This window comes from Podarcis liolepis, assembly GCF_965112155.1.
Source record: "Podarcis liolepis genome assembly, chromosome: 12".
NCBI lineage: Eukaryota > Metazoa > Chordata > Lepidosauria > Squamata > Lacertidae > Podarcis > Podarcis liolepis.
The window spans coordinates 31,575,412-31,599,951 of NC_139563.1; the positions used below are offsets into that span (position 1 = coordinate 31,575,412).

The following is a 24,540-nucleotide window of genomic DNA, read 5'->3' on the forward strand; positions in this document are numbered from 1 at the left end:
GGGCCTCCAGTACCCTGAACAACTGCCAGAATTCCTTGGGGGGGACCATAACTGTTTAAAATGGCACCACAGTACTTTAAATGTATGGTGTGAATGTGGTCTTAGGTGGAATCTACACACATATAAAAACCGTTCTGAAAATGCTTTTTTAAAAAAAGGTTTTTAAAAATACATTGAGTTTTCCATAAGGCTCACCATTGCCATCTAGTGCCCCAGTGTACATTGCACTTAAAACACACTTAAAACGTTTTATTGGCCTCAGTATAGCTGAGTCTCAGTATTGCCCTTGTAGAACTCAGCAGAAGGGAGGATGGGGATGAACCTAGGATTAATTGGCTATGCCTCTCATTTCCTCCATCTCCACATACTCTGAATTTGGCCCAGCCAGTTTGAATGGGCACCAGCTACCATTGCCACCAACTATGTAAGGGGCATATTTTTTCACAGGGAAGGCCCTTTTCCACTGTTCGGGATCATTAAATGAAACCGAGAGACTTTGATATTGTTTTCTTTTTCAATGTATGTGTTTCTGCATTCCATCATCATTCCTACATCCTGGCAGAGAGATCAAAGAGATCTATCTAACATCCAGCTTTCTAACCGAGCCAGGAAAAGCCTCAAAAGCAAGCAACATCTGAAGATTTTACATTTTAGATTTACAAAGTGGCTGCTATTTGTGTAAGGGAAAACAGAGAAGTTACTCGCTTGATCCTATTATGAACATTTGTATTAAAATGTTTAAGTGCATCTTTTGAAAATGAAGCCTTTGGTAGAGATGGTAGATTTATTTGTCCAACTTCTTCATAAGGCATTGCGAGGTTTGGAGGATTTCTCATAATTGGGGAGAAATCTGGAACAGATAAACATGTATATTGCATTAACATCTCATTGGGGACAAACTAAACGTGAGATTAGGAGAACTGCTTGCTTGCTCCTTCCATTATTTTTAATTATTTTTCATGACAAGTTGCAGCATGAGGATAATCTGATTAAGACATGTGTGCCAACTTGAATAAAATATTGGGGGGAGCAGGTAAGCCCCACCTCACATAATTGATCACTTGATGCAGTGTGCACACACTATTTGAATGGCAATGCCCATCAACTTTGGGGGACCTGGCCTCCTCAAATATTTTATGGGACCCCTCAACCTGTAGGAGTTGGCTCCTGTGGTTCAGGACCATAGTGCCAGGGAAAGGACTCAACCTTTGGTCTTGCATGGTTTTCCCAGTGAAAATTACTCTAGGGCAAGCTGCTGCTTAGAAAAACATACAGTAATGGTGCTTGCATATTTTGATTGGCTGGGCAAATTGCACTTGGGGGGAGATATTTACCAGGAAACTGGCAACATGGAACAAGTTAACCCCCGCCCCACTAATATTCAGGCTTTTCTGTGCCAGCTGTTAAACTTGTATAAAACAGGGAGAGATTTGATCGTGGATCTCTCAATGCCTTGCCTAGACGCACCCTCAAAATACATCTGGAAACAATGAACACAGAACCTTTCTGATATGAGGTATGGTACAAAACAGTTTCCTTTGTTAAAGATGCTTTGCAAAACAAAACAACTAACCTACTGAAGCACACTTATTCCTTTTCAAATCAAAGCCAGCAACATCTGCAGTCACGCTCACTTTGTTTCAGTCTTAACTTTCTGTGAGTCCTTTCCATTTTCTGAAGGCCATGTTTAACATGATAGTGCAAAGGCTGTTGCTCAGTGGTAGAACATCTGCTTTGCATGCAGAAGATCTCAAGTTCAATCCTGGGCATCTCCCAGGTAGGACTGGGAGAAATTCCTGCCTGGACCATTGCGAGCTGCTTCCAGTCAGTGTAGACAATATTGAGATAATTGAAAAGGATGTTTAAAACAACATTTGTTAAAAAAGTCCCTGGAAGTTTTTCTTTTGGGAATTATAGGGACAGAACTACCTAAACTGTATAGAAACTCATTCATGTATGCGACTACAGTGGCAAGAATGTTAAGAAGCAGAAGTCCCAGCAAAGGAAGAATGGATACAAACACTTATGGAATATGCAGAAATGGTGAGACTTTGCGGAAGAATAAGAAATCAAGATAACAAACTTTTTAATAAAAGAATGGAAATGGTTTATTGAATATTTACAGATAAATTGTAAACAGATAAGAACATTGGCAGGGTTATTGTAATAACCTGCAGTTTTATAAGAGTATATATTTAAAGCAGATGAATAAATGAGCAAATTACAGTGGTGCCTCGCAAGACGAAATTAATTCGTTCTGCGAGTTTTTTCGTCTTGCGAATTTTTCGTCTTGCGAAGCACAGTTTCCCATAGGAATGCGGTTTTAAGAAAAAGAAAACAAACTTGCAAGACGTTTTCGTCTTGCGAGGCAAGCCCATTGAGAAATTCGTCTTGCGAAGCAACTCAAAAAACCAAAAACTCTTTCGTCTTGCGAGTTTTTCGTCTTGTGAGGCATTCATCTTGCGAGCTCCCACTGTAAGTTAATTTGGGTATGCACAAGTTATTAAAAAGAAATTTAAGGAACCGCAGAAAAGGGGGGAAGGAAGTCAAGTTTTGAAATGTTAAAAAGATTGTCAAATTAGTGAAATGTATGAACCTGAGAAGCATAAATAAAAATTTAAAAGAAGAAGAAAATACTGAGATAGATGCTTCCTATATTCCTGCTATCTTGTGAATGAGTCTATTTGTCTGAGCTTTGCTTGATGTAACCGTCCTTCTGATCCCAACGTTACAGTTGTCTGCCCCAAATACCAAGGTCTTCTGCCATAAATCTCATGCCAGCTAATTAAGGAGAAGAGGTGCCATGAGGGTGACTGTATATGAAGGGGGGCATAGGAGCCTGGGAGGCTGTTGTGTATTGAGTTGGACCATTGGTACACCTAGCTAAATATTGTCTTCCCTGACTGGCAGCAGATCTGCAGGATTTTAAATGAGCTCCTAACCTGGGGACTCCAGGGATTGGTTGTGGGACCTTCCACATGCAGAAGAGATGCTCTACCAAGGAGCCCTGGTCTTTCCCCAAGATTCCTGCACCTATAATAGTTGTAAAAGGTAAAGGTAAAGGGACCCCTGACCATTATGTCCAGTCGTGACCGACTCTGGGGTTGCGGTGCTTCCGGGTCATGTGGCCAGCATGACTAAGCCACTTCTGGCGAACCAGAGCAGCGCACGGAAATGCCGTTTACCTTCCCCCTGGAGTGGTACCTATTTATCTACTTGCACTTTGACGTGCTTTTGAACTGCTAGGTTGGCAGGAACAACAATAATAATAACAATAATAATAGTTGTACAGAAAAGGAAATTTCAGCACCTGAAGCTTGCATGGCACCCCTGACTAACACACAGGACCAGAGAGACAGGAAAGCCAGAACAGCACAAAAAGTCAGCTACCTTGTCATCATCAAGGGAAGCTACACAAAATATTTACAAGGAGCCTTGTCTACATTTCTGTTTCACATCTTTAACTTCCTTTGATGTCAGCATCTTCTACCTGTTAAGATGCCACTGTGTTACGGCAGACATTCGTCTTGTATTTTCATGCTTCCTCGAATATGCGCAAAGAATCTGTAATGCCTGTGTTTTGTAAATTGGAAGATAATGTGCCGGGAGGAATCTATTCCAGCAAAGCGGCTCATCTGGAAGATTTCTTTTTCTTTTTTCTTCTTTTAATGGTTTGCAACGTCCGCTTTGTGTTTGCTTCCTGTGGATATAAAACCATGGCAGGTCAGCAGTTGTTATTTCTGGAAGTAGCAATTCCATATCCTTGCTGCTATACAAGAAAACATTTACATGTGGCTGCATTCTAGAATTTCAACTACCTTTTTTTTTTTTGGCTGTCATGGCAGAAAGGAAGGCATCACAAAAAGATGGCCTTCTCGGACAGTTCAACCACCTTGGTGTAGTGGTCAGAGTGGTGTGTTAGGACTTGGGAGACCAGTGTTCAATTCGCTGCTCAGATATGAGACTTGCTGAGTGACCTTAGCCCAGTCACCCTCAAAGGTAGCCCCAATGTAGAGTGCATTGCAGTAGTCCAAGCGGAAGATAACCAGAGCATGCACCACTCTGGGAAGACAGTCCATGGGCAGGTAGGGTCTCAGCCTGCATACCAGATGGAGCTGGTAGACAGATGCCCTGGAGATAGAATTGACCTGCACCTCCAGCTGTGAGTCCAAAATGACTCCCAGGCTGCACACCTGGTCCTTCAGAGGCACAGTTACCCCATTGAGGACCAGGGAGTCCTCCACACCCACCCGCCCCCTGTCCCCCCAAAACCAGTACTTCTGTCTTGTCAGAATTCAACCTCAATCTGTTAGCTGCCAGGGATCCTCCAACTACACGTATTCTGACCCAATAGGTGCTCATCCTCCTAAGTTTTGATTAAGGGCTGAAAAAGCAATTGCGGGGATGATCAGGTATATGGCTAGTGGGCCATCCACAGCTTGGTGGCTCCATTTTACTGTCCTACTCTGCCAGAATGAGTAGACATGGTCCAGCAACAATGGGCTGAGCAGGATTCCTCTGCAGAGCCAATGGAGTAAAAGTGAGGTTGTGCAGCTACAGGGCTCTGAGCAACGTGTCAGCGAGTGAAAAATTAAATTTGGGGGAAGCACAATTATCGTGGCTTCATAATTTAAAGGTCCAAGATTTAAATGTTCAGGAATTCTCCAAAGGAACCTTAACCCATTATTTATTCATAGCATCCCAACAACCTATAAACTCACCAACACATAAGTCTCCAGTTTTATATGGCAATTCAATTGAATATTTGCAGGAAGCCCATGCATAGTTAATAAGGGTGCCGAGTGTTTATGAGTTGGGCGCTCTGCATTTTATTGTTACCCTGATTCTGGACTAATGCATGCCCTTTGTGTGAGGATTTCCTTTAATGTTGGTAAAAGCCTTTTTATGAGATCTTGGTGTGAGATAAAACTTCTGGTGCATAAACAATCTAAGGCGCTTTGTATTAAATTGCAGGCTCATGGAAAGAAAGTATAAATGAGTGGCTGGGGAAGTCCGGCCAGATGGGTGGGGTATTTATTATTATTATTATTATTATTATTATTATTATTATTATTATTATCCAGCTGTCCAAAGGTCTTCTTGTTTCTGAAATGACTCCACCTTTTCTCTCTTACTGCCTCTTATGCCTGGACCTGTCTACTGGAATGGCTTAATGTGACCGATGCCCTTACTTCCTGCAAGATCTCTCTTCAAAACTCACCTGCTCCATAAAGTGTTTGGAACAGTCCCATGGGACAGTCAGTGCTATTTTTCTGGAGAGGTGCCGGAACTCACCACAAATGCCTCCCTTGTTCTCTTATAATGACAATGGCACCCATCTGAGAGGTGCTGGAACTGAGTTCCGGTGAGTTCCAGCTGAAAAAAAGCCCTGGTCCTAGTACTGCAGAGGTGGTGAAACTATGGCCTTATTTCTGGATGCCATCATCCCTGATCAGGCACGGCAATCTAATAGAAAGGAGGAGAGTCTGTGGTGGAGGTCCACCAGAGCCAGAAATGGCTTTCAAGGTGAGGGAGAGTTTTCCTGGCAGAGTGAGGTGAGGCAGCAGAGGGGTCATTGTAGTGCAAATGCACCGGTGGAGCCAAGTTGCTGCTCCTGCTGCTGCGTTTGCACTGCACTAACCTCCCAATCATCTTGCCCCTCTCAGTGATTTCGGTGAACAAAGAATTGCCCACATTTCGATCTACAAGATCCACAGTATGAAAGCCCGCTAGGGGTTGCTTAAATAGTACATCATTGCCACGAAGGGTGAAGACAAAGGCAATCCTTAGGTTGTATGGGATGTATACTTTCATTTTTCTTCATTTCATAATTTCCAGTGAAATTGCCATAGTTTATTGTGCCAAGAGACCAACCGTAAGGCGAAGGGCCACAGCTCAGTGTTAGAGCATCTTCTTTGCATGCCAGAATGTCCCAGGCATCTCCTTGTTGAAATCCTGGAGAGCTTCTGCCAGTCACTGTTGACCTTACTGAGCTAGATGAACCCATGATTTAACCCAGTATAAAGGCAGATTCATATGTTTCTGAGCTGCTCTTGCAATTTTTTCCAGAATGCTCAGTGCATCACTTGGAATTCCTTCTGGTCTTTCTGCAGCTGCCAATGATCCTTTTCCAGAGCCCTGTTCCTTTGTCTTAAATCCTTGTGCCTGCCAAGATATGATCACAATAAAATACCTGAAGAGCCTTGTAAAAACAGATCCATATCTCTTCTTGTGCACCGCTGCACTTTCTTTCGGGAGAAACCTGTCAGAGGCAAAAGGAATTGATTTTTGATTCATAGATATGGAAGCTTTACAAAAATGTGTCTGCTTGCGTTCAAGCGGACCTAAGCCTTGAAAATGATTCATGCCAATTTTTGTGAAGGAAGGAAGGAAGGAAGGAAGGAAGGAAGGAAGGAAGGAAGGAAGGAAGGAAGGAAGGGGGCACTGCTTTCATAGCCATCCTCTTTGAGAAAGGCTGGCTTTGCTCGAGCACAAATTGTGACAGGGTCTGAGGATGGAGAGCAGGATGGTGGTGCCATCAGGGCAGGACTTGGGGGGGGCAGATATTTAGTCCCTCTGCCTCAGCAGAATGAGGAGGAAGGCTCACTCACCCCTGGTCATTCTGCTGAATAAAGTGAATAATTATGCATTACCATGTAAAGAGGAGAGCCCCACGTAAGACTGTTAATTCCAGACTGTAAAAGGACCTGACTCCATCGCCAGGAACAGAAAAAAATAGATTGTGAACCCAACTCTTTGGATCTCCCTTTCTAGGACAATAAGCATGACCACATCGTTGCTTGTTCTCAATACATTTTTATTCCAGGATGTGTTTGGTTAATTTCAATGTGATGTGCTTTTAAACATTTTGTTACGTCAGTACATTTAAAGCACATGGGTCCCCCCCTCCAAGAGTCATAGGAACGGTAGTTTCCCAGGGTTCTTTGAGAGAAGCCATGTGCTTTAAATGTTTTTTAAAAGTATCTTGATTGCTGCTGCTTATATATTAGTGGGGTGAGTGTATGGGTAGGATGTTTGCTTGTAGCAGTAGTTGTTGTGCTATGAACCTCCCTGGGAGAACAGCATGTCCTGAAAAAGCAGGTTAAAAATGTTTTTTTTTTAAAAAAAAAATAATTACTGAAGAGTTATGCTAGGTCTGGCTAAAGGCCCATTCAGTTCAGCATCCTAAACAAGGGGGAGGTGCCCTCCAGATGTTGTTGGACTACAATTCCCATCATCCTTGAACACTGATCACACTAACACTGGCTAGGGCTGATGGGAGATGGAGTCCAACAATGCATTGGCTGCCTCTGCTCTGAATTGTCCACAACAAGGTCAAAAAGGCAGCTGCCCTCCCCCTGTGGTTTGCTGGAGCATCTGGAATCCAGAGATATGTTGCCTCTAAACATGAATGTTCCTTTTAGGTATGGTGAGTAATCGCCACTGATGCACCTGATTTTGTCTAATCTCCGTCGAAAGCCATTTAAGGCAAAGGCCATCACCACGTCTTGTGAGACTGAATTCCATTGAATCCCACAAGCCAATTATGCATTGTGCAAAGATAACAGCAGTCCTCTCCCTTCCACCCCATCCTGATTCTGCTTAAGCAGGAGGTGGCTGCTTCAATCCAGGCAGCTCCTGAGAAGCCTCCACCTCTGTCCTTACACAGATCCTTCTGTCTCATTGTTGGGCAACCACACCCAACTGGCCCTTATTTCCCCTGAAGTGGCTTTTGCTGCTACATCATCATGTAGGGATGGTGGAGAAATTTAACTCTGTTCACACTTAGAGGCAAACCTTCACCAATTTGCACTTTCCAAAACAATATGAGAACCAGAACAAAACTATGCTTTGAAAAATACACTTGATTTTGCAATGAAATTTTCTAGGCAAGTAATGGATACAAACATTTATATATCAACACCGATAATCTCAGTGATACAAGCTGGGATATAAGGGTTCAGGTGGTCCCTAAGGTACCCTGGACCTATCCAGGGCTTTGTAAATTAATACAAGGACCTTGAACCTGGCTCAGTAGTAGGTGTTTTAACAATGGTGTCTGGCTGCCATATTCTGCACCAGCTGGAGTTTGCTATTCAGGCTCAAGGGCAGCCCCACATGGAATGCATTGCAGTAATCCAGCCCTGAGGTTATGAATGCATGAACTACAGTGGTCAGGCTACCCCTGCCCAGGAGCAGCTGCAGCTGAAGACTAAGCTGGTAAAAGGCATTCCTGGTCACTGAGGATACTTGGCTGTCAGGCTTCTGTGAATCCAATCCTTTCTGCCCCACCTCACAGCAGACAGCCAAAGAGTAGACAAGGAAGCTCTTACCAAGTCTTTATTCAGTATCCACAGCAAGAGGCCCATGTATGTTGCCTCTAAGGTTAATGGCGTTGCTCCAACTGAGCTCCCCCCCTCCTAACAACAGCACTTCCCCTTACAGTGGCCGCCAGGGGCTAATTGTCTCTGAGTCCTTTGCTCTTCCACTTTCAATGCACGCTGGGTTCTGGGTGAAAGGGTGTGTGTGTGTGTCAGAAATGATGTCTCCAGCGATAACGTGTCAACTGGGTGCTCTGTCTCTGTCTCCCCATTCTCTTCTCTCAACACCTCCCAATTCTTCTGTCCACCTGTCTCTTAGCTGTGACCTTCCTCAAACAACTGTTGTAATTTAATTCTGCCTTCCTCTTCTCTGGAAGCTTCAGGAGAAGGGCAGGGTGTGTTTGTGTGTGTGATCACCACCATTCCTCCTCAACCTCGTCCCCTTCAGTCCAGTCTCTGACATTGGCCCTCCTTTAGAGGGAGTTCAAACCCATCTAGAACAGGTAGCTTTCCCAGCTCCCGGACATGGGAGCCACCCACCCAAAGAGTCTCCACCTTCCCAGGATTTGAGCACAATTTATTGTCTTGAATCTAGTCAAGCACTGCATTCAGACACCAACCCAGAGCTTTGACAGCTTCTTCTGATTCAGATGTTTCGGAGAAGTAGAGCTGTGTGTCATCTGCCTACTGGTGGCACCTTGCTCCAAAACTCCTAATGACCACTCCCTGTGGTCTTAATAGAGCTTAATAGAGTCCAAATTTGCATGCAATAATGCTTGTAATCCTGATGCAATTTCTCATTCAGTATACTTGCTTCTGTGTATTTATTACAGTGGTACCTTGGGTTAAGTACTTAATTCGTTCTGGAGGTCCGTTATTAACCTGAAACTGTTCTTAACCTGAAGCACCACTTTAGCTAATGGGGCCTCCTGATGCCGCTGCACCCCTGGAGCACGATTTCTGTTCTCATCCTGAAGCAAAGTTCTTAACCTGAGGTACTATTTCTGGGTTAGCAGAGTTTGTAACCTGAAGCGTATGTAACCTGAAGCATATGTAACCCGAGGTACCACTGTATTATATTAAAATTACAAAATTCCATGGGTGAGATCCAACATCTGCTTGTGCAATGGAGCTTTTTCTTCTCCTCCCCACCAATGAAGGCTCCTCCACACATCCCAAATCTGCTTCAAAGCATTGGGGGACCCTTCAGAGCAGATTCTGGGGGCACACAGATGGGCTGCAGGGTGGAGAAGAGAAACCAGAAGCGTCGCTGGGCAAGCAGATTTCCATTGCACAAATGGGCATAACTGAATGTTGTGCATGTGCACACACACAACTAGTGAGAAGAAATCCTCAATAGTTTGAAGATCAACCAAGGTCAGGTTTAGGATTGCCATTGAATGCAACTGCCTTTCAAACAACATGCCTCTGAGTGTGCTTTTGTGTGTGAAAGTATTTGTGGCAGATAAGAACGATCAACAAGAAAGAGACCCTGCGTTGCATCTGTTCATGAGATGCAGGAAACACACCTTAAATCCTCCTGCATTGATTTTTTCCATCTAAAATGTTTGAGGTGATCTCAATTTTTATTTTTAATCTTTTGCAACTGAACTAAACTTTCGTTGAACTTTTGCATTGGGCAAGCTCTCCAAGAAAGAGGTGTGTGTGTGGGCAGGGAGGGGGGGGGGGTTCACCTGCTTTGGATCACGGTTTGCTCGCTGAAAGCATTTATGTGTTCACATCTGCCAGATTCCTAAAACACAGGTCAGAAATGATGAGGCATATGTTTGGAGGTCATTTAGGTGAAGAAAAACAACATCGTTTCCCAACCTGCAGCTGCAGATTCAGCAAAACAACCAAAAGATGCAGCAGATGATAAACAACACATACGAGAACAATGTGATCTCTCTGGGGGTGGGAGTGCCATTGCAGAACACCCATGCAACATGGATTTAATCTCAGCTGGTGCAAACTGCACTAAAACCTGCTGATTCTCTGGAAGTAAGGAAAGGTTGTTTCAGGGCTCTTGATAGAGGTGGAAAACATACCTTCTTCTTCTTCTTCTTCTTCTTCTTCTTCTTCTTCTTCTTCTTCTTCTTCTTCTTCTTCTTCTTCTTCTTCCAGTTTGACTAGAATCTTCCTTTCCCGTTTGTCCATTCGCAAATTTATTCTGATTTACAACACCAAATAAGACCTGAATTGAGAAGACCATGAACACCCAGTCTTTACTTCTATCTTTTTGGGGGAGTAGAGAAAGAGAAGCTACTGCATGATTGCAACTACAGTACTCTACGTCCCTGGATTTCTTCATTGTTTCCTATGGGCGCTTATCACTTTTACGCAGCAGGGCAGAAATAAAAAGGCATCAGGAGTAATCAGAAAGTCTGCTCTGCAGACAATGGAATAGCAACTCTAATCTCAACCTGTCATTAGTTTACTGTTTGCAGTGGCCTCAGCTGACAGATCATCCTCGTGTGCTTTGGGTTTGTACGGCCCTTGGTAAATATACAGTCTTATCTAATTTTAATCAGAGCAACAATGAGGAATAGATTTGGATGAGAGGCAACAAATTCTTCCAAGCATAACAACCTTCTAAAATGCATTGATACCATTGCAATGGCAGCAACTTGTTTAGAGAGGATATATATGATCAGCAGACCTGTGTGATGTGTCCCTTGTCAGATTATGTCCACCTTGGACTGGCTGGTAAGGACTGGCTGCTGGAATGCTCCTCTGCAAAATAAACAACAACAACAACACCGAGTTGTTCATTCATATACAAATCCTCCCAGTCAGGCAGGTTATTTTATTTATTTCACAAAAATAAACAAAAATAAATAAAAGACTAGAGACAAAGCCATCACCTCAGTTTTCTTCTTCTTTCTTTCTTAGGATGAATGTGTAGGTTCTAATCACAACTAACAACTAATCATAGGTGTTGCCTCCATGGATTTATATATTTTTCTGTTTTTTTAAAGCCATTAAAAGGGCAGAAATAGATCTGGTCAATGTATACAGTGGAATGAAGTAGTAGAAGGTGTGAGATGAGGCAGGGGATACTGCCATTTTAGACTGTAGAGATGGAAGAGAAATTTATTATTTGTTTGCATTTCAATGACAAGCTACGTAACTCCTTTGTAATTTGCACTCCTCTGAATTTTGCCATGCAGTTGTCTAACCAATTATGTGTACAAAATGCATATATTAGGGGAAGGTTTGCATAAATATGCATACATCCAGAAGTCGATTTTTGTGTGATGGGACTGTGAGCTCAGTTCTAGCATTGATAAGGAATCCCAGGGCTGAGCATCTGTTCAGAGGTAGCCTCTCCTCCATCATTTGTTATCCCTAATGAAACAAGTTTTCCACACAGCTCCAGCTGAATGGTCTCAGGACTCTCTCTCTCTCTCTCTCTCTCTCTCTCTCTCTCTCTCTCTCTCTCATTAAAACAAGAAATCAAAGTAGATCCCGAAAGCCTGAAGTCTACCCACCCATGGATTAGTGTTAACATGACCTCATTGTACTGCACCAAAACCCTACAATGAGATAGGATGGAGAAGGATGCAACATGATTATGCCTAATTATGCACTGTGTTAACTTTAGCCATTGAAAGGGAAAAAAGAGTTGGAAGATCAATTTGTTTTTCGTTTAAGATTGTTAGGTAACTGTTCTTGACTCCTGTCCAAGTGAAAATGAATCAGTCTCAGGAATCTGCTCAATGTTTACTTGACTATGGGAATCTTGAAAATGTGCTCCTTCAAATAAAGTGCAGCTTTATAGCCTAATTCTTCTGCTGGGATTTTTAAAAGAGCAAGAGTCACTGACTTGCACTGACAGAATTGTTACATAACCTTGAGCCGCACAGCTTAGCCAAGCAATCCTTTGGAGTGAAAAGAAAACAGCGGTATCTTTGATCTTGTTTTCCATTATGCCTTTTGGTCTGTGTGTGCAGAAAAGGCCAGGCAAAGAATGCCAGTTTCTGAAAGTTGGTAAAACTCCCAGCATGGTATATTTTTTAAAAAGGAAGGAAGGAATATTTTTATGTCTCTGTGCCAAACAGTCAAATTGTATGTGTGTGTGTTGTGTGGTTGCAGATATTGCCACTTCCCCCTTCCACCCATCAACTGCTTTATGTCTTAGACCCCAGTCCACCTGCCTTGCACTGAGGAAGGACTGGGGTCCTTCAGAACAAGGTATTATGGGTAACATAGCCCAGGGGATGGCATCAGTATTCTTTAAAAATAGAAATTATTCTTCAAAAAATAATAATAGGCCTTTAAGTATTTAAAACACTCCAGTAACTTTAAATTAAATGTAAAAGAGAATTTCTAGCCAAAGCAGCAAGGCTGAAGTGGTGCAGGCAATATTCTGGACCACCTTGTCTTGAGCGCCTGTCTCTGAAGGATCCCTGACACTTCTTAGCATGAAACAGAAAGGAAGAGGAGCCAGAGACTGTGAAATGGCTGGTTGTCTACTGCTGCACTAGCAGTGGCAAATAAATTGACAGGGAGAAAACTGGGCAGTGCAGAAAGGTGGTGGCAGACAGGAGGACAGGAGGGGGTGTCTGGAAAGCCATATATGATTTGGGTGGCTGGGTGGGAAGTGGTGACTGGGTGGCACTGGGGACCAGAGAGGCAGCAAACTGTTGCCCAGTTTTGCTTAATGATGCAACTGGCTCTGCTTCTCTGTAAACAATGTCAGTGAATATAGCAATGAAATCTCATGCATGCAAGAGGACTCTCACTTTCAGCAATGACAGGAGAAAGGTGCTACACTTGAAACCAGCAGAAGATTAGAATAGCTGGCTACATTTAACATCATTCAAGCAGCTCAATTACTGCCCTGTTTTGCTCCAGCCTTTTTCTATCACGATACAGAAACCCTATGATACTTCTTAGGTCAAAGAGAAGCATTGTGCAAAACAGGAAGCAGGTTACAGTCTGCTCTGCAATGCAATGTTTATTAATGAATCAGCAGCTGTTCAAAAAGAGCACCAGCTTTTTAACTGGTCTGTGGTTCTGAAGACATAGCATGCCTATCTCGCTGTGAAGTACAACAGTTCTTGGAAGGACCATAGCTCAGTGACCGAGCATCTGCCTTGCATCTCCAGGGTAAATCCCTGGTTGAATCCCAAGCATCTCAAGGTAGAGCTGAAAAAGACTCTTTCTTGAAACCCCCCAAAGCTGCTGTTGGTTAGAAGTGAATTAGATGGCCCAAAGGTTTGATTGGGTGCAAGGCAGCATCCTATGTCAGTGACTCTATTAGCAGCCACCCCGATTATCCTCTTTATGGTCACATACACACCATACATTTGTAGCATTATGATACCACTTTAAACTGTCATAGTTTTCCCCAAAGAATTCTGGGAGATGTAGTGTCTTAAGCATGCTGAGAGCTGTTAGGAGACCCAAATAATCGCCTCACAGAGCAGCAATCGCCAGAGCAGGAAATAAGCACAACTTAGGACTTACAAAATTCCAGAGATATTGCATTTTTCTGTGCTGCTCTTTATATCAGAAAGTAGACTGGTAGCCAGTAATTTTCCACGTTTCATGCCCTCACAGTGACCAGTAGCAAGCAAGAGATTAGATTCCTGCCTGTCTCACCCTTCACCTTTACAAAAACAAGAAAGGCCAGAAGGCTTATGAGGAAAGATGAAATCGTTGAATGACATATGTAGCAGCTGTAAGCAACAGACTGTTCGGCTGCTCATTGGAATGGCTGTTTCTTTGCTTGAATATGAAGTGACCTTTCCACTGAACTCTTATCTCTCTATGAAAAAGGGGGTCAGAATAATCAAATGAATGCTGGGGCACAGCACCGGATAACCAAAGTGTCCCATGGCACCTTAGTGGCAAGCACATTTTTATTATGGAAAAAGCTTTTGTGGGCTACAGCAATGGAGGTTGGTCCATTAGGGCGAATGGGGTGCCACCAAAAATCTGCTTTATATTTTGTTAACGTGCCTATATTTTGGCCATCCATCCATCCATCTATTTCTCACCAGTGATATAGAGGATAAGTGCTGAATTTAGATTCTGGGAAGCAGCTGCCTGGGCTTGTCCTGAGAGACATACAGGGTTGGCCTAGAAATATTTTGCTTCCTGAGACAAAAGACAGAATGTCTCTCCTTGCTTACTTACATATTTATTTATTTGGTATCGCACCTTTCCTCCTTGAAGTCCAAGGTCATGTACATGGTTCTCCTCACTTAATCTTTGCAACAACTCCGCAAGGTAGATTAAGCTGGGAGAGAGTGTGTCCCCTGCCCCAGGGTCACCCAGAGAACTTCAAGCCCTGGTCTCCCAGTCTGATACTCTAACCACTATACAGCACTGACTCTCCAGTTTGTGTATAGAAGTTGACAGGACTGGCAGTTGCATTGTTCACCAGCACTGGTTGTTGGGTTGGCTGGGGGCTAGGACGACCCCTAGGCAAATGACAGGAACGTTTCCAGCCTGTCCCTCCCACTGGCATGCAGCTCTAGGGAGTTCCGACAGCCTTCCCTGACGATTTATAGTGACTCATGCCTTGGAGACACTGAGGACACATCCAGAGTCCAGCAGAGATAAAACACAGTCAGAGATAGGCTGCAGTTGTAAGCACTAAGCTATGTTTATTAAGCAAAGGTCAAGGGACCCCTGACCATTAGGTCCAGTGGTGGCCGAATCTGGAGTTGCGGCGCTCATCTCACTTTATTGGCCAAGGGAGCCGACCTACAAGCTTCCATGTCATGTGGCCAGTATGACTAAGCCGCTTCTGGCAAACCAGAGCAGCGCATGGAAATGCCGTTTACCTTCCCGCTGGAGCAGTACCTATTTATCTACTTGCACTTTGACGTGCTTTTGAACTGCTAGGTTGGCAGGAGCAGGAACTGAGCGATGGGGAGCTCACCCCATCACGGGGATTCGAACCGCCAACCTTCTGATCCACAAGTCCTAGGCTCTATGGTTTAACCCACAGTGCCACCCGCGTCCCTTATTAAACATAAAGCAGAACAAAAGAAAACATGTCTCCTCTCTTGTCTTCCTCAGAGAGAAGTCAGAACTGAAAGCAAAAACAAACGGAAACAGAGTACAGTAAACATCCGCTCCTGTGATTCCAACAGTCGGTGCTGGAATGCATAAAACAGACATGATATCTGCATGGTGAGAGGAATAGAAACCCAACACGGGTGATGGGACAACAACCTGAGAGTAGCAGGCTAGCTTAGAGGGCACAGGTAAAAAAGGTAAAAAGGTAAAGGACCCCTGGACGGTTAAGTCCACTCAAAGGCAACTATGAGGTTGTGGTGCTCATCTTGCTTTCAGGCCAAGGGAGCCGGCATTTGTCCACAGACAGCTTTCCGGGTCATGTGGCCAGCATGACTAAACCGCTTCTGGTGCAACAGAATACTATGATGGAAGCCAGAGTGCACAGAAATGCCTTTTACCTTCACCCTGTCTCGGGGATTTGAACCACCAACTTTTTGATCGGCAAACGCAAGAGGCTCAGTGGTTTAGACTACAGCACCACCCACGTCCCGGGGGGGGGGGGGGAGCACAGGCCAGGTTGCATGGCACACAAACTTTTGCGCCCTGCCTCTAGCATCTGCCTCATTTAGTCTAGTGGTACGACTTGCCCTGCTCACTAGATAGGCACACTAATGGTGCAGTATAATTAACAAAAACCACAGTAGCACACCACACAGAGAAATGAAAACAAGGGTCTGCTCTGCCACAAGAGAGGACACTCCTTCCAGACAGCAAGCATCAATGAGTGCACTGGTGTTGCCTTCTTACAGATCAATATTCTTTTGTCTCAAGCTTCAGTTATTTCAGGAAATAAACTGGCCAGTCATTACCATTCAGCGATGTTTGTATAGCATTGCTCCTCGTGTTGATTTTGTTTTGCTGCTACCCCAAGATCATTTTGAGATTTCATCATGGCAGTCATCCATGCCTGTCCTATTTGTGGGCAGAATCAGGGCAGGATGGATTTTTGACATGTTCCATAATAGAATTATTTTGCACATCTAGTCTGTTTTGTTCCTGAGCCAGCTTTGGTTATGAGAAACAGCAGTTCAGAGCAGAGGTGTATAAATGAGTTTGCTTTTTGTCATTGCTGTTTCTTAATGCGTTCCTGACACCATCTCCACCGTGTGCAACATTTGCGATGGTAGAAGAAAATGCATAAATTGTGCTATAAGTTTTATATGCCTTTTAAAGAAAAGGCATTCCTGCAGCTGAGATTACTTTGCTTTTGTGGCCCTTTTAAAGCCAATTAATTTATTCATAACTGCACCTTTTATAGCATAATAGGAAATGTGGTTTGAGCCACAATTTCCCAGAATTGTTTTCTCACTGACACATCTGCTATCCTTATGCCACTCAAGGGATATTGTATAGATTTGCTTGTCTTTTCATTAATAAATCTTCTCGTGCAAATGCTGAAGACACATCTCTTTCTCTTGACCTTTGATGCCTGATATGTGTGTTTTCAAGAACCACCCTATTCCTTCAACTGTAATTGGTTTTAACTGTTTTTAATACTTAATTATAAATGGTTGTAACCTGTCCTGGGATCTGCTGATGAAGAGCAGGTAATAAATTTAATAATATTACTAATAATACTAATCATTATTACCCTACATGGTTATTTTGTTTTGATACTACCATGAGATCATATTGATATTTAATTGTGATGGATAGAACATGGTGCTTTGAGCTGCATACTTGAGTCTGTACTGGATTTATGGCTGGCGATTTCATTGTGTATGTTTCATGTTGGTGAATGTCCTCTTTTTTATTTTGCTCAGAACAAACTTGAGTCTTCCAGAGGACATCTTAATGTGGGAACCAGCACTATTAACCCTTGTCATTTGAGTGTGCTTTCAAATGATACATTCATTTGAAAAATAGATGCTGGAAGAAAAAGCAACCATCTCTTGATGTTAACCAGGCCTCAGTGTAGTTTGGAGACACAAGGGTTGTACTTAGGAGGACCGCTGAGTTCAAATCCTTCCTCTGCCAAATCAATTTTCAGTACTGCACTGGTGATGTCACTGAGGTTCCAAATATGAATCTGTGTATGACTTGTTTGGAACTGAGCTTCATTTTCATGAAAATTGATTGTCTGGCTTGGAATGCAAAATAAGCTCTTGCACATGTGTGATAAGTGCTCATGCTGACCAGATTGTTTTCTAGGCAGATGAGCACAGGTTCTTTCACATTAGATCCTTATTATTTTCTTTTTAGACCCCAATTGTCCAGGAAACTCTTTCCCTACAAGAGACAGAGATTGTTGGTAGCTTTCATGTCTTTAAAAGAGGACTGGAAAAATTCACGGAGGATAAGGCTATCATTCGTTACTAACTGTGATCGATATGTTCCACCTCCAGTGTTGGAGGCTACATGAAGGAGCATCTCTACCCACATCATTCAGCCCAGACACTGAAGTCCAGCTCCAAGGGCCTTCTGGCAGTTCCCTCACTGCGAGAAGTGAGGTTACAGGGAAGCTTCTTGGTAGTGGTGCCCACCCTGTGGAATGTCCTCCCATCAAATTTCAAGGAAATAAACAACTATCTCACTTTTAGAAGACATCTGAAGGCAGCCCTGTTTAGGGAAGTTTTTAATGTTTGATGTTTTATCGTATTTTTAATATTCTGTTAGGAGCCGCCCTGAGTGGCTGGGGAAACCCAGCCAATGGGTGAGGTATAAATTATTATTATTATTATTATTATTATTATTATTATTATTATTAATCTGAATATGACTTGCTGGGTGTCACAAGCGGGGAAAGTGAAGTTTACCTGCTTGTAAGCTTCCCATAGGCATCTGATTGGCCTCTGTGAAAGTGGGATGCTTGACTACTCTAATTCTGTTTGTATATATCAGATCTTCCATCACCACTCTCCCATTTTAGAAACATAACATGATGCTCTCCATACACAGGTGTTTACAGTCCTGACAGGGAACCACTGAATAATGACAAGGAGACACATCCTTTTAATCACTAATTAGATTAAATAAACACTTTCTCTAGCTAGCAGCTGGTAGTAGCTGGCAGAATTTAATAAGGCTGGGTGACAGAAAGAAAAGGCAAGTGTACTTGGCAAAGTGTTCTGTCAGCTGTAATGCTTCTATAATACACCCAGCCTAACTGAGAAAGAAATGTGAAGCAATAGGTCTTCTCAAAAAGAGAGATGCCAAGCATCCTTGTACCCATGACAACTACTTACACTGGAAGTGCTATACTGAAGCAGTGGCTTATAAGATCTGGACCCCAGAAGGTTGCCCACAAAATAATGTGGCTGAAAAAGTCATCACCCTGGCATAAGGAGATGAGTGGCTTATGCCAGAACACTAGAAAGAGCTGCTCTGCTAGGTCCAGGCACCACTGTGAGTGTTCCCTTCAGCATTCTGCTGCCAACATCCTCTATTTCTTCCTTCCCTCTGGATCATGTGATTGACTTCCTCCCTGCTCCCAGATCAACTGCATGCTCCTTATTGAAAAGACTTCTGTGGCCTTGCCTCCGTTATTTCTCCACTTTAATATCCCGTTATCTCTTTGCTCCTCCAGCTCCAGCACCTACAGCCATCCAAACATCTCCTGCTCCCTCAAAACACTCAACCCTTTATCTACTACTGAACAGAGTCCACTGGAAGAGGGGGTGAAGAAAAAGAGAATTCAAAGCTGGGGTTCAAGTTATGTCAGGCTCTTCTCTGGAACCCTCTGGAGTATACAGGTTCAGGAGCACAAATATAGTGAATGGCCAGCTAATTCACAATGTGTATACACCAAAAGGAAACAATGTGAAAATCCAATTCGAAACATACAAGAAAGGAATCCTAGAATATCAAATCACAGTGAGTCTATGAGCCCATCATGTTATGCAGATTAGCACCACAAAGACCACTTTTGGTGTGAAATTGAACAAAGTTATGATGCGGAAGAGAAATTTAAAAAGAAGCCTCCATTCAGTTGGTATACCTACAGTTCTGCGAGAAATTGTAGTCTTCATTTTTAAAGGGAAACATCTTATACATATGTCATTTTTAATCTACCCTTCTTTGAAGGAGCTCAGAACATGTGGCCCTCATATTAGCCTCATTTGAACGTGAGAAGGGCCTGCTGGAACAGGCCAATGACAGATCTAGCTCCGCATTCTCCCAGTGGCCAACCAATGCCTGTGGGAAATGCACAAGCAGAAACAGAGCATGAGATTCCCCCCCCCCGTGGTTTCCAGCAATTAGTGGATAGCAACCCTGTGAGATAGTTTTAAGCTTAGATTGACTGGTTCAAGTCCATCCATTGACTTTCACTGGTGGCTGAGACGGGATTGGAAGTCACATTTTCCGAAGCACAATTCAATGCTCCAGCCACTATATGCCAGTGAATTGTGAATACTAGGGTAATATGAATAAAGTAGCAAAGTTCAGAAGTGAAATGAAAATCCCTGGTAGCAGACTTTTTTTTCTAATTTTCTGGACATTTGGGAGACCTTTTTTTTTTTTTTTAAGTTCCATGTTGCCCTTTCACTCATTACTGTTCCTGCAGATCGAATTTGCATTTGCACTGTTATGATTTTAACCAAGTTGATGAAGTCGCCATGATGGAGGCCGGTATGTATAATGGAAGCCCATTTGCATTCTCATCTTGTATGTATGACAGCTGGAATCAAGGCGGGAATGTGATGATCCTAACCGAATCTGACAACACTTTCTCTTAGATGCCAATAACAATTTTTTTAACTCCAAGCACCTTTTTCACCCGCTCAAATTTCCTCCTGTGTCAGTGTAGAAGAGCCAATGCATTTACATAACGAGTTGGAGAAGAGGGGTCAAAGTCATTAAGATTTCAGCAAACACGTTTGAAAGGAGGAAAATTGAAATCAATTTAGAGGAAGACTTTCAGAGATCTGGTTTTTAAGGGCCGGCCCTTTTTTCTTTTTAATTCTCCACTCATTGTAGGCCCTTTAGACATTCTCCATACATACATTAAAGACATGATGACGGCAGGAACCACTTTAGACACTCATCATTACTTATGTAGCTAGTGTTCTACAAAGAGCACATATACATGTAAAGCTTGCGGACCAGCTATGTACATATAGCCAATGCATTGGCTATATGTACCAGTGAAGGCCGGTCCATTAATGAAAGTGGGGCACTGCCCCACCAACCTCAGCCTTCCCTCAGCCAGCCCCCACCTCATGTCTTCTTACTTGCATCTAGCACAGGTGGTGATGCTTACACAATGATACTGGACTCAGCTATACAGCTGCAACTCAAACACTTTAAATGTGTTGTACAGTGCAATATACAAATGTGACACCAGATGACGACAGTGAGATATGCAAAATTCATTGTATTTTTCAAAACATTTTTTTAAAAAGCATTTCCACAGCATTTTTTATATGTGCGCCGATTCCACCACTGTCTCTGTTAGCTTCCTCCTCTGAAGTCTCAGTGTTGCCTTCTTAGATAACAACAGGAAGGAGGTAGGGGCAAAATGATAATTGGTTAGCTCGGCCAGTCACTGGCTCTTGCATTGTCTTTCCATGGGTCTAGCTGCACTACTGTTGGTTCTACCAACATCAATAGGCACATACCACCACTGCTGCTCACAGAAAGGGAAATTTGAAGCAAGGTGTTTGAAAGCATTTGAAGGCATGGGAGTTCAAGACTTCGTTTCAATTTTATTCGTAAAAATGGGAGGATCACAAGCTCTTCTGAAAGTTTATATATCCATGAAAGCTACAACCATTAAAAAAAAACACACACAAAGGACTCAGCTACATTAGTAAAGAAACGACAATTTGAATGCACTATAAGCATGCAACACCAGCTGGAGAAAGAGAGCAGGAAATTTTTATACGTGTTTTTCCATAGGGTGTTTTTGTTTGTTTGTTTGTCATAATGATCTAATTTCTGATTTATTTATAGCAGGTTTTTTCCTGTGTGTAGATCCACTCAAAGTCTAGTTTCTCAACTTCTCTTTAATGGTGAAAATCTGTCTGGGCTGCAGTAATTTGGAGTGGAGAGTTAGGGTGATTTCCCAGGGTGGCAAAAAGATCAGTTGAGCAATAGGTCAGGGAAATACAGAGGTGCCACACATACCAGATGTCTCTCTGCTATTAAACCGAGGGTGGGGAAACTGCTTTCCACCCAAGGGGCACATTCCCTTGTGGAAAACCTTCTGAGAATCACATGCCAGTGGTGGTGAATGGGGTCAGAGACAAAAATGGACAGGGAAAGAGATGCAGCTCTTACCTTTGCACAGGAGGTGCCATCAAACAGAGAACTATCATCCGGCAGTCCTTCCAGCAGACACCTGTCCTCTGTAAAGTAGGACACTAATAAATAAAGAACCCCATATTGTCATTAGATCCTATAAAAGTGATTGCCCAGGTGTTTGTGCTCAGGATAGCTGAAGGTAGTTACACTTTACTTTGGAGCTGACCTTTCAAGCATCTTGGGGAAAACAGCAATTTTTTTATCATCAAGTATGAACATCACAGCAGTAGGGAACAGATTGGGCAATAATTTGTTCTGGTAGTGCAGAAAAGCTGTCTAGGGAAAAAGCTCTTGAAACCGTTCTTGAGTTTTTCTCTGGAACGGGTGTTTGTATAACACTTCAGATGCCTCACTTCCACACATCTCCAGGCCTGGGTGGGGCACCGGCAAACATACCTGTGTGCCTTTTTGAAATCAACGTGAATCAGATTCTGGGGGTTTCCTTTTTGTGGACTTCATATTTCAGTGAAAGCCATGTTGCACTAGCTCCCTCTGGCAGGCGACAGAAGGGAAACACCATTTTAAGCACCACCAGTTTGACAGGCCTTGTTTTCCCCAGCCTCCTGTGCTAACGAATCCTGCCTGCCCTTCTCTGATTAAAGCTAGTGATAAATTCACAGTGATAATGAAAAGTTCATGGTGAGCTGATGATAGGTTCACAAATGAGAAACTGTTTTGCAAGTAGGCCCCAGACGCTTTGGGCTGTCTCCGCACTAATTTGTAAGAAGTTGCCTTTAACAATTTATTAACTCTTCAATGTAATTCAGGGAGAACCCACCTGAAGAATAAGCTCTGATGGGCAAATTGATTTTTGTTTTTCTCACTCATTTTAAAATGCCATGAAATTAGAGAAGCACAACAGGGAATAAAACATCTGGAAAGCCTTCTATGTGCTACATTTTTTATATCTGGGAGTTTGATACAACTCACCCCTTCCACTGAAACTTAACGAAAGGATACCTTGATACACAATGCCGCAAAACCAAATGCATGCTGTATTTGAACATGACAGCTTCCTTTGCATTCTTAGTGAAGATGATCCAGGTGTTCCCTTCATCATTCTGTTACGCATGCTCAGGCTGGCTTTGAGCACAGCCGTCCATTTATAGGAGGGCTACTGAGAAGAATGTGAGAGAGGAAGAGGTGAGTTGCCCAACTTAGTACTGCTGGGCACAATCCTATATTAATATTTCACTTTCCGTATCTCCTTCCCTGGTAAAAAAAGAAGAAGCAAAACTCTCAGATTATTCAGCATGCAAGAATCCTTGATGCCATGAGGCATTTAGTGTAAAGCTCTTAACTCTCTCTGTCTCTCTGTGTGTGCTTCACACCAGGTAAGGAGGTAAGGTTTCCCACTGCCTTCATGTTGAATTGAAAAACTGTTAGTGATGGAAGGATGATTATCAAGTATCTGTAAACAAGCCCTGCTGGTTTGGTGCCGACCTACAGAGGTGATGTCACCACTTCTCTGTGGCTAAAGCTGTGGTGTTACGGGATGCGCTCATTAATTACGGACAGGTGTGTTGTGCTGGGAAATGTGCACCTGCCAGAATGTGACAACAGCCACCACATGCGCAGACACACATACATGCACACACACATGCACACACACAGAGAGAGAGAGAGACAGAGAGAGAATAAAACTGCGATGGGCACCTGCATTTTGTAATGACTGCCAAGTCCCCCATGGCAAGGAAAAGAATAAGAATAAGGGAGTCAACCCTACAAAAAGACAGAGAAAATCCTGAATTTAGAGATAAGAACTTGTTGGATAAATATTTGGACTTGGAATACAAGGAGGGGAGGTGAGGGGAAGTTGCGGAAAGAAGTTATTGAAAATGGGACTGTAAAGAATGAATTCCCCCCCTTTTTTTTTGCTTTTTGTTTTTTGTATTACTTGAAATTCTAATAAATATTACTTTAAAAAAAAAAATCCTGAATCAGCTAAAATGAAACTACTTCAAATGCCACATTCACACCGTACATTAAGAGCGCTCTGGTGCCACTTTAAACCACCATGGCTCCCTCGAAATTATTGTGGGAGCCATACAGTACAATCTCATCTTATGCACATTTAACTGTTGTGATTTCAGCCATAAAGTTGAAGGCTGGCGAGTTAAATGCAAGAAAGGCAGAGCGCTTTAAAGCTCCTTTTGCAACAGGTTTTCCCAGCATGAAAGTAACTTTTAAGCTTTTTGCCTTGCTTGGCTGTCAGCAAGCCATCTCTATTCCCATGAAACCTTGGGGGGCTCTCCAAGTTCCCTAGCCTTTCGGAGCCAGTGTGCCGAGTGGGTCTTGCTAAAAGGATGCATTTGACACTGAGTAGCCATGGGTGTGTTAACATTTGTTGTTGTTGTTTAGTCGTTTAATCATGTCCGACTTTTTGTGACCCCCTGGACCAGAGCACACCAGGCACTCCTGTCTTCCACTGCCTCCCACAGTTTGGTCAAACTCATGTTAGTAGCTAACATTTGTTACATTTGTATAATATATGAAACATTAATTTCCCTTTTGTTGGCTGTCCAGAATGTGAGCAACATTATCATTAATACTGTAGTAGGGGATCTTTACAGAAACACAGTGTGCCTCATCAATATGATGGGCATCCACAATTTATTCGTGGTTCATGTTTTTGTATACACCACTTAGTCCTAATGCAAACAGTCCACATGAATCTCCCTGTTGAGCAACTCTGCAAATTCCTACTTTGGACATTGATACCCATGAATACTGGAAGCCTGCATGACTCACCATGCTCATTGTATTCATGCATATCACGAATGTGCAAAGTTACTCTATAGCTTAATTTTAAAATCTGTTGATGCTCTGAGCCTAATTATGGGTCAGCAAATCCCACTGTGCTCTGCAGGGCTTACTTCTGAATAAACATACAGTGGTACCTCAGGTTACATACGCTTCAGGTTACAGACTCCGCTAACCC

General features: G+C 42.9%; 1 protein-coding gene across 3 annotated transcripts; it reads right to left on the reverse strand.

Moving 5' to 3' along the window:
* Positions 1–585: 585 nt before the first annotated feature.
* On the reverse strand, positions 586–22,003 carry LOC310689980 (uncharacterized protein). Of its 3 annotated transcripts, XM_083468630.1 has the most exons (6): positions 21,766–22,003; positions 21,576–21,643; positions 10,981–11,054; positions 6,194–6,262; positions 3,491–3,700; positions 586–850 (listed from the first exon to the last, which is right to left on the reverse strand). In XM_083468630.1, the coding sequence occupies exons 1-6, from the start codon at positions 21,803–21,805 to the stop codon at positions 802–804; spliced, it is 510 nt and encodes a 169-aa protein (XP_083324756.1). In that variant the 5' UTR covers positions 21,806–22,003; the 3' UTR covers positions 586–801. The 3 variants fall into 3 exon arrangements, 1 of the variants encoding a protein (XP_083324756.1); XR_014517731.1 differs by lacking the exons at positions 3,491–3,700; positions 6,194–6,262 and having other exon boundaries at positions 21,576–22,003; XR_014517732.1 differs by lacking the exons at positions 586–850; positions 6,194–6,262; positions 10,981–11,054 and having other exon boundaries at positions 3,507–3,700; positions 21,576–22,003.
* Positions 22,004–24,540: the final 2,537 nt, after the last annotated feature.

What these genes read in the sequence shown, in the direction of transcription:
- LOC310689980 (XM_083468630.1), bottom strand. Translation starts at nt 21,805, where the DNA reads ATGATAAAAAAATTGCTGTTTTCCCCAAGATGCTTGAAAG. An exon ending in GTTTTTACAAGGCTCTTCAG is followed by an intron (nt 3,701 to 6,193) that starts GTATTTTATTGT and finishes TTATATCCACAG; the next exon opens with GAAGCAAACACAAAGCGGAC. An exon ending in ACACAGTGGCATCTTAACAG is followed by an intron (nt 851 to 3,490) that starts GTAGAAGATGCT and finishes TATCTGTTCCAG; the next exon opens with ATTTCTCCCCAATTATGAGA.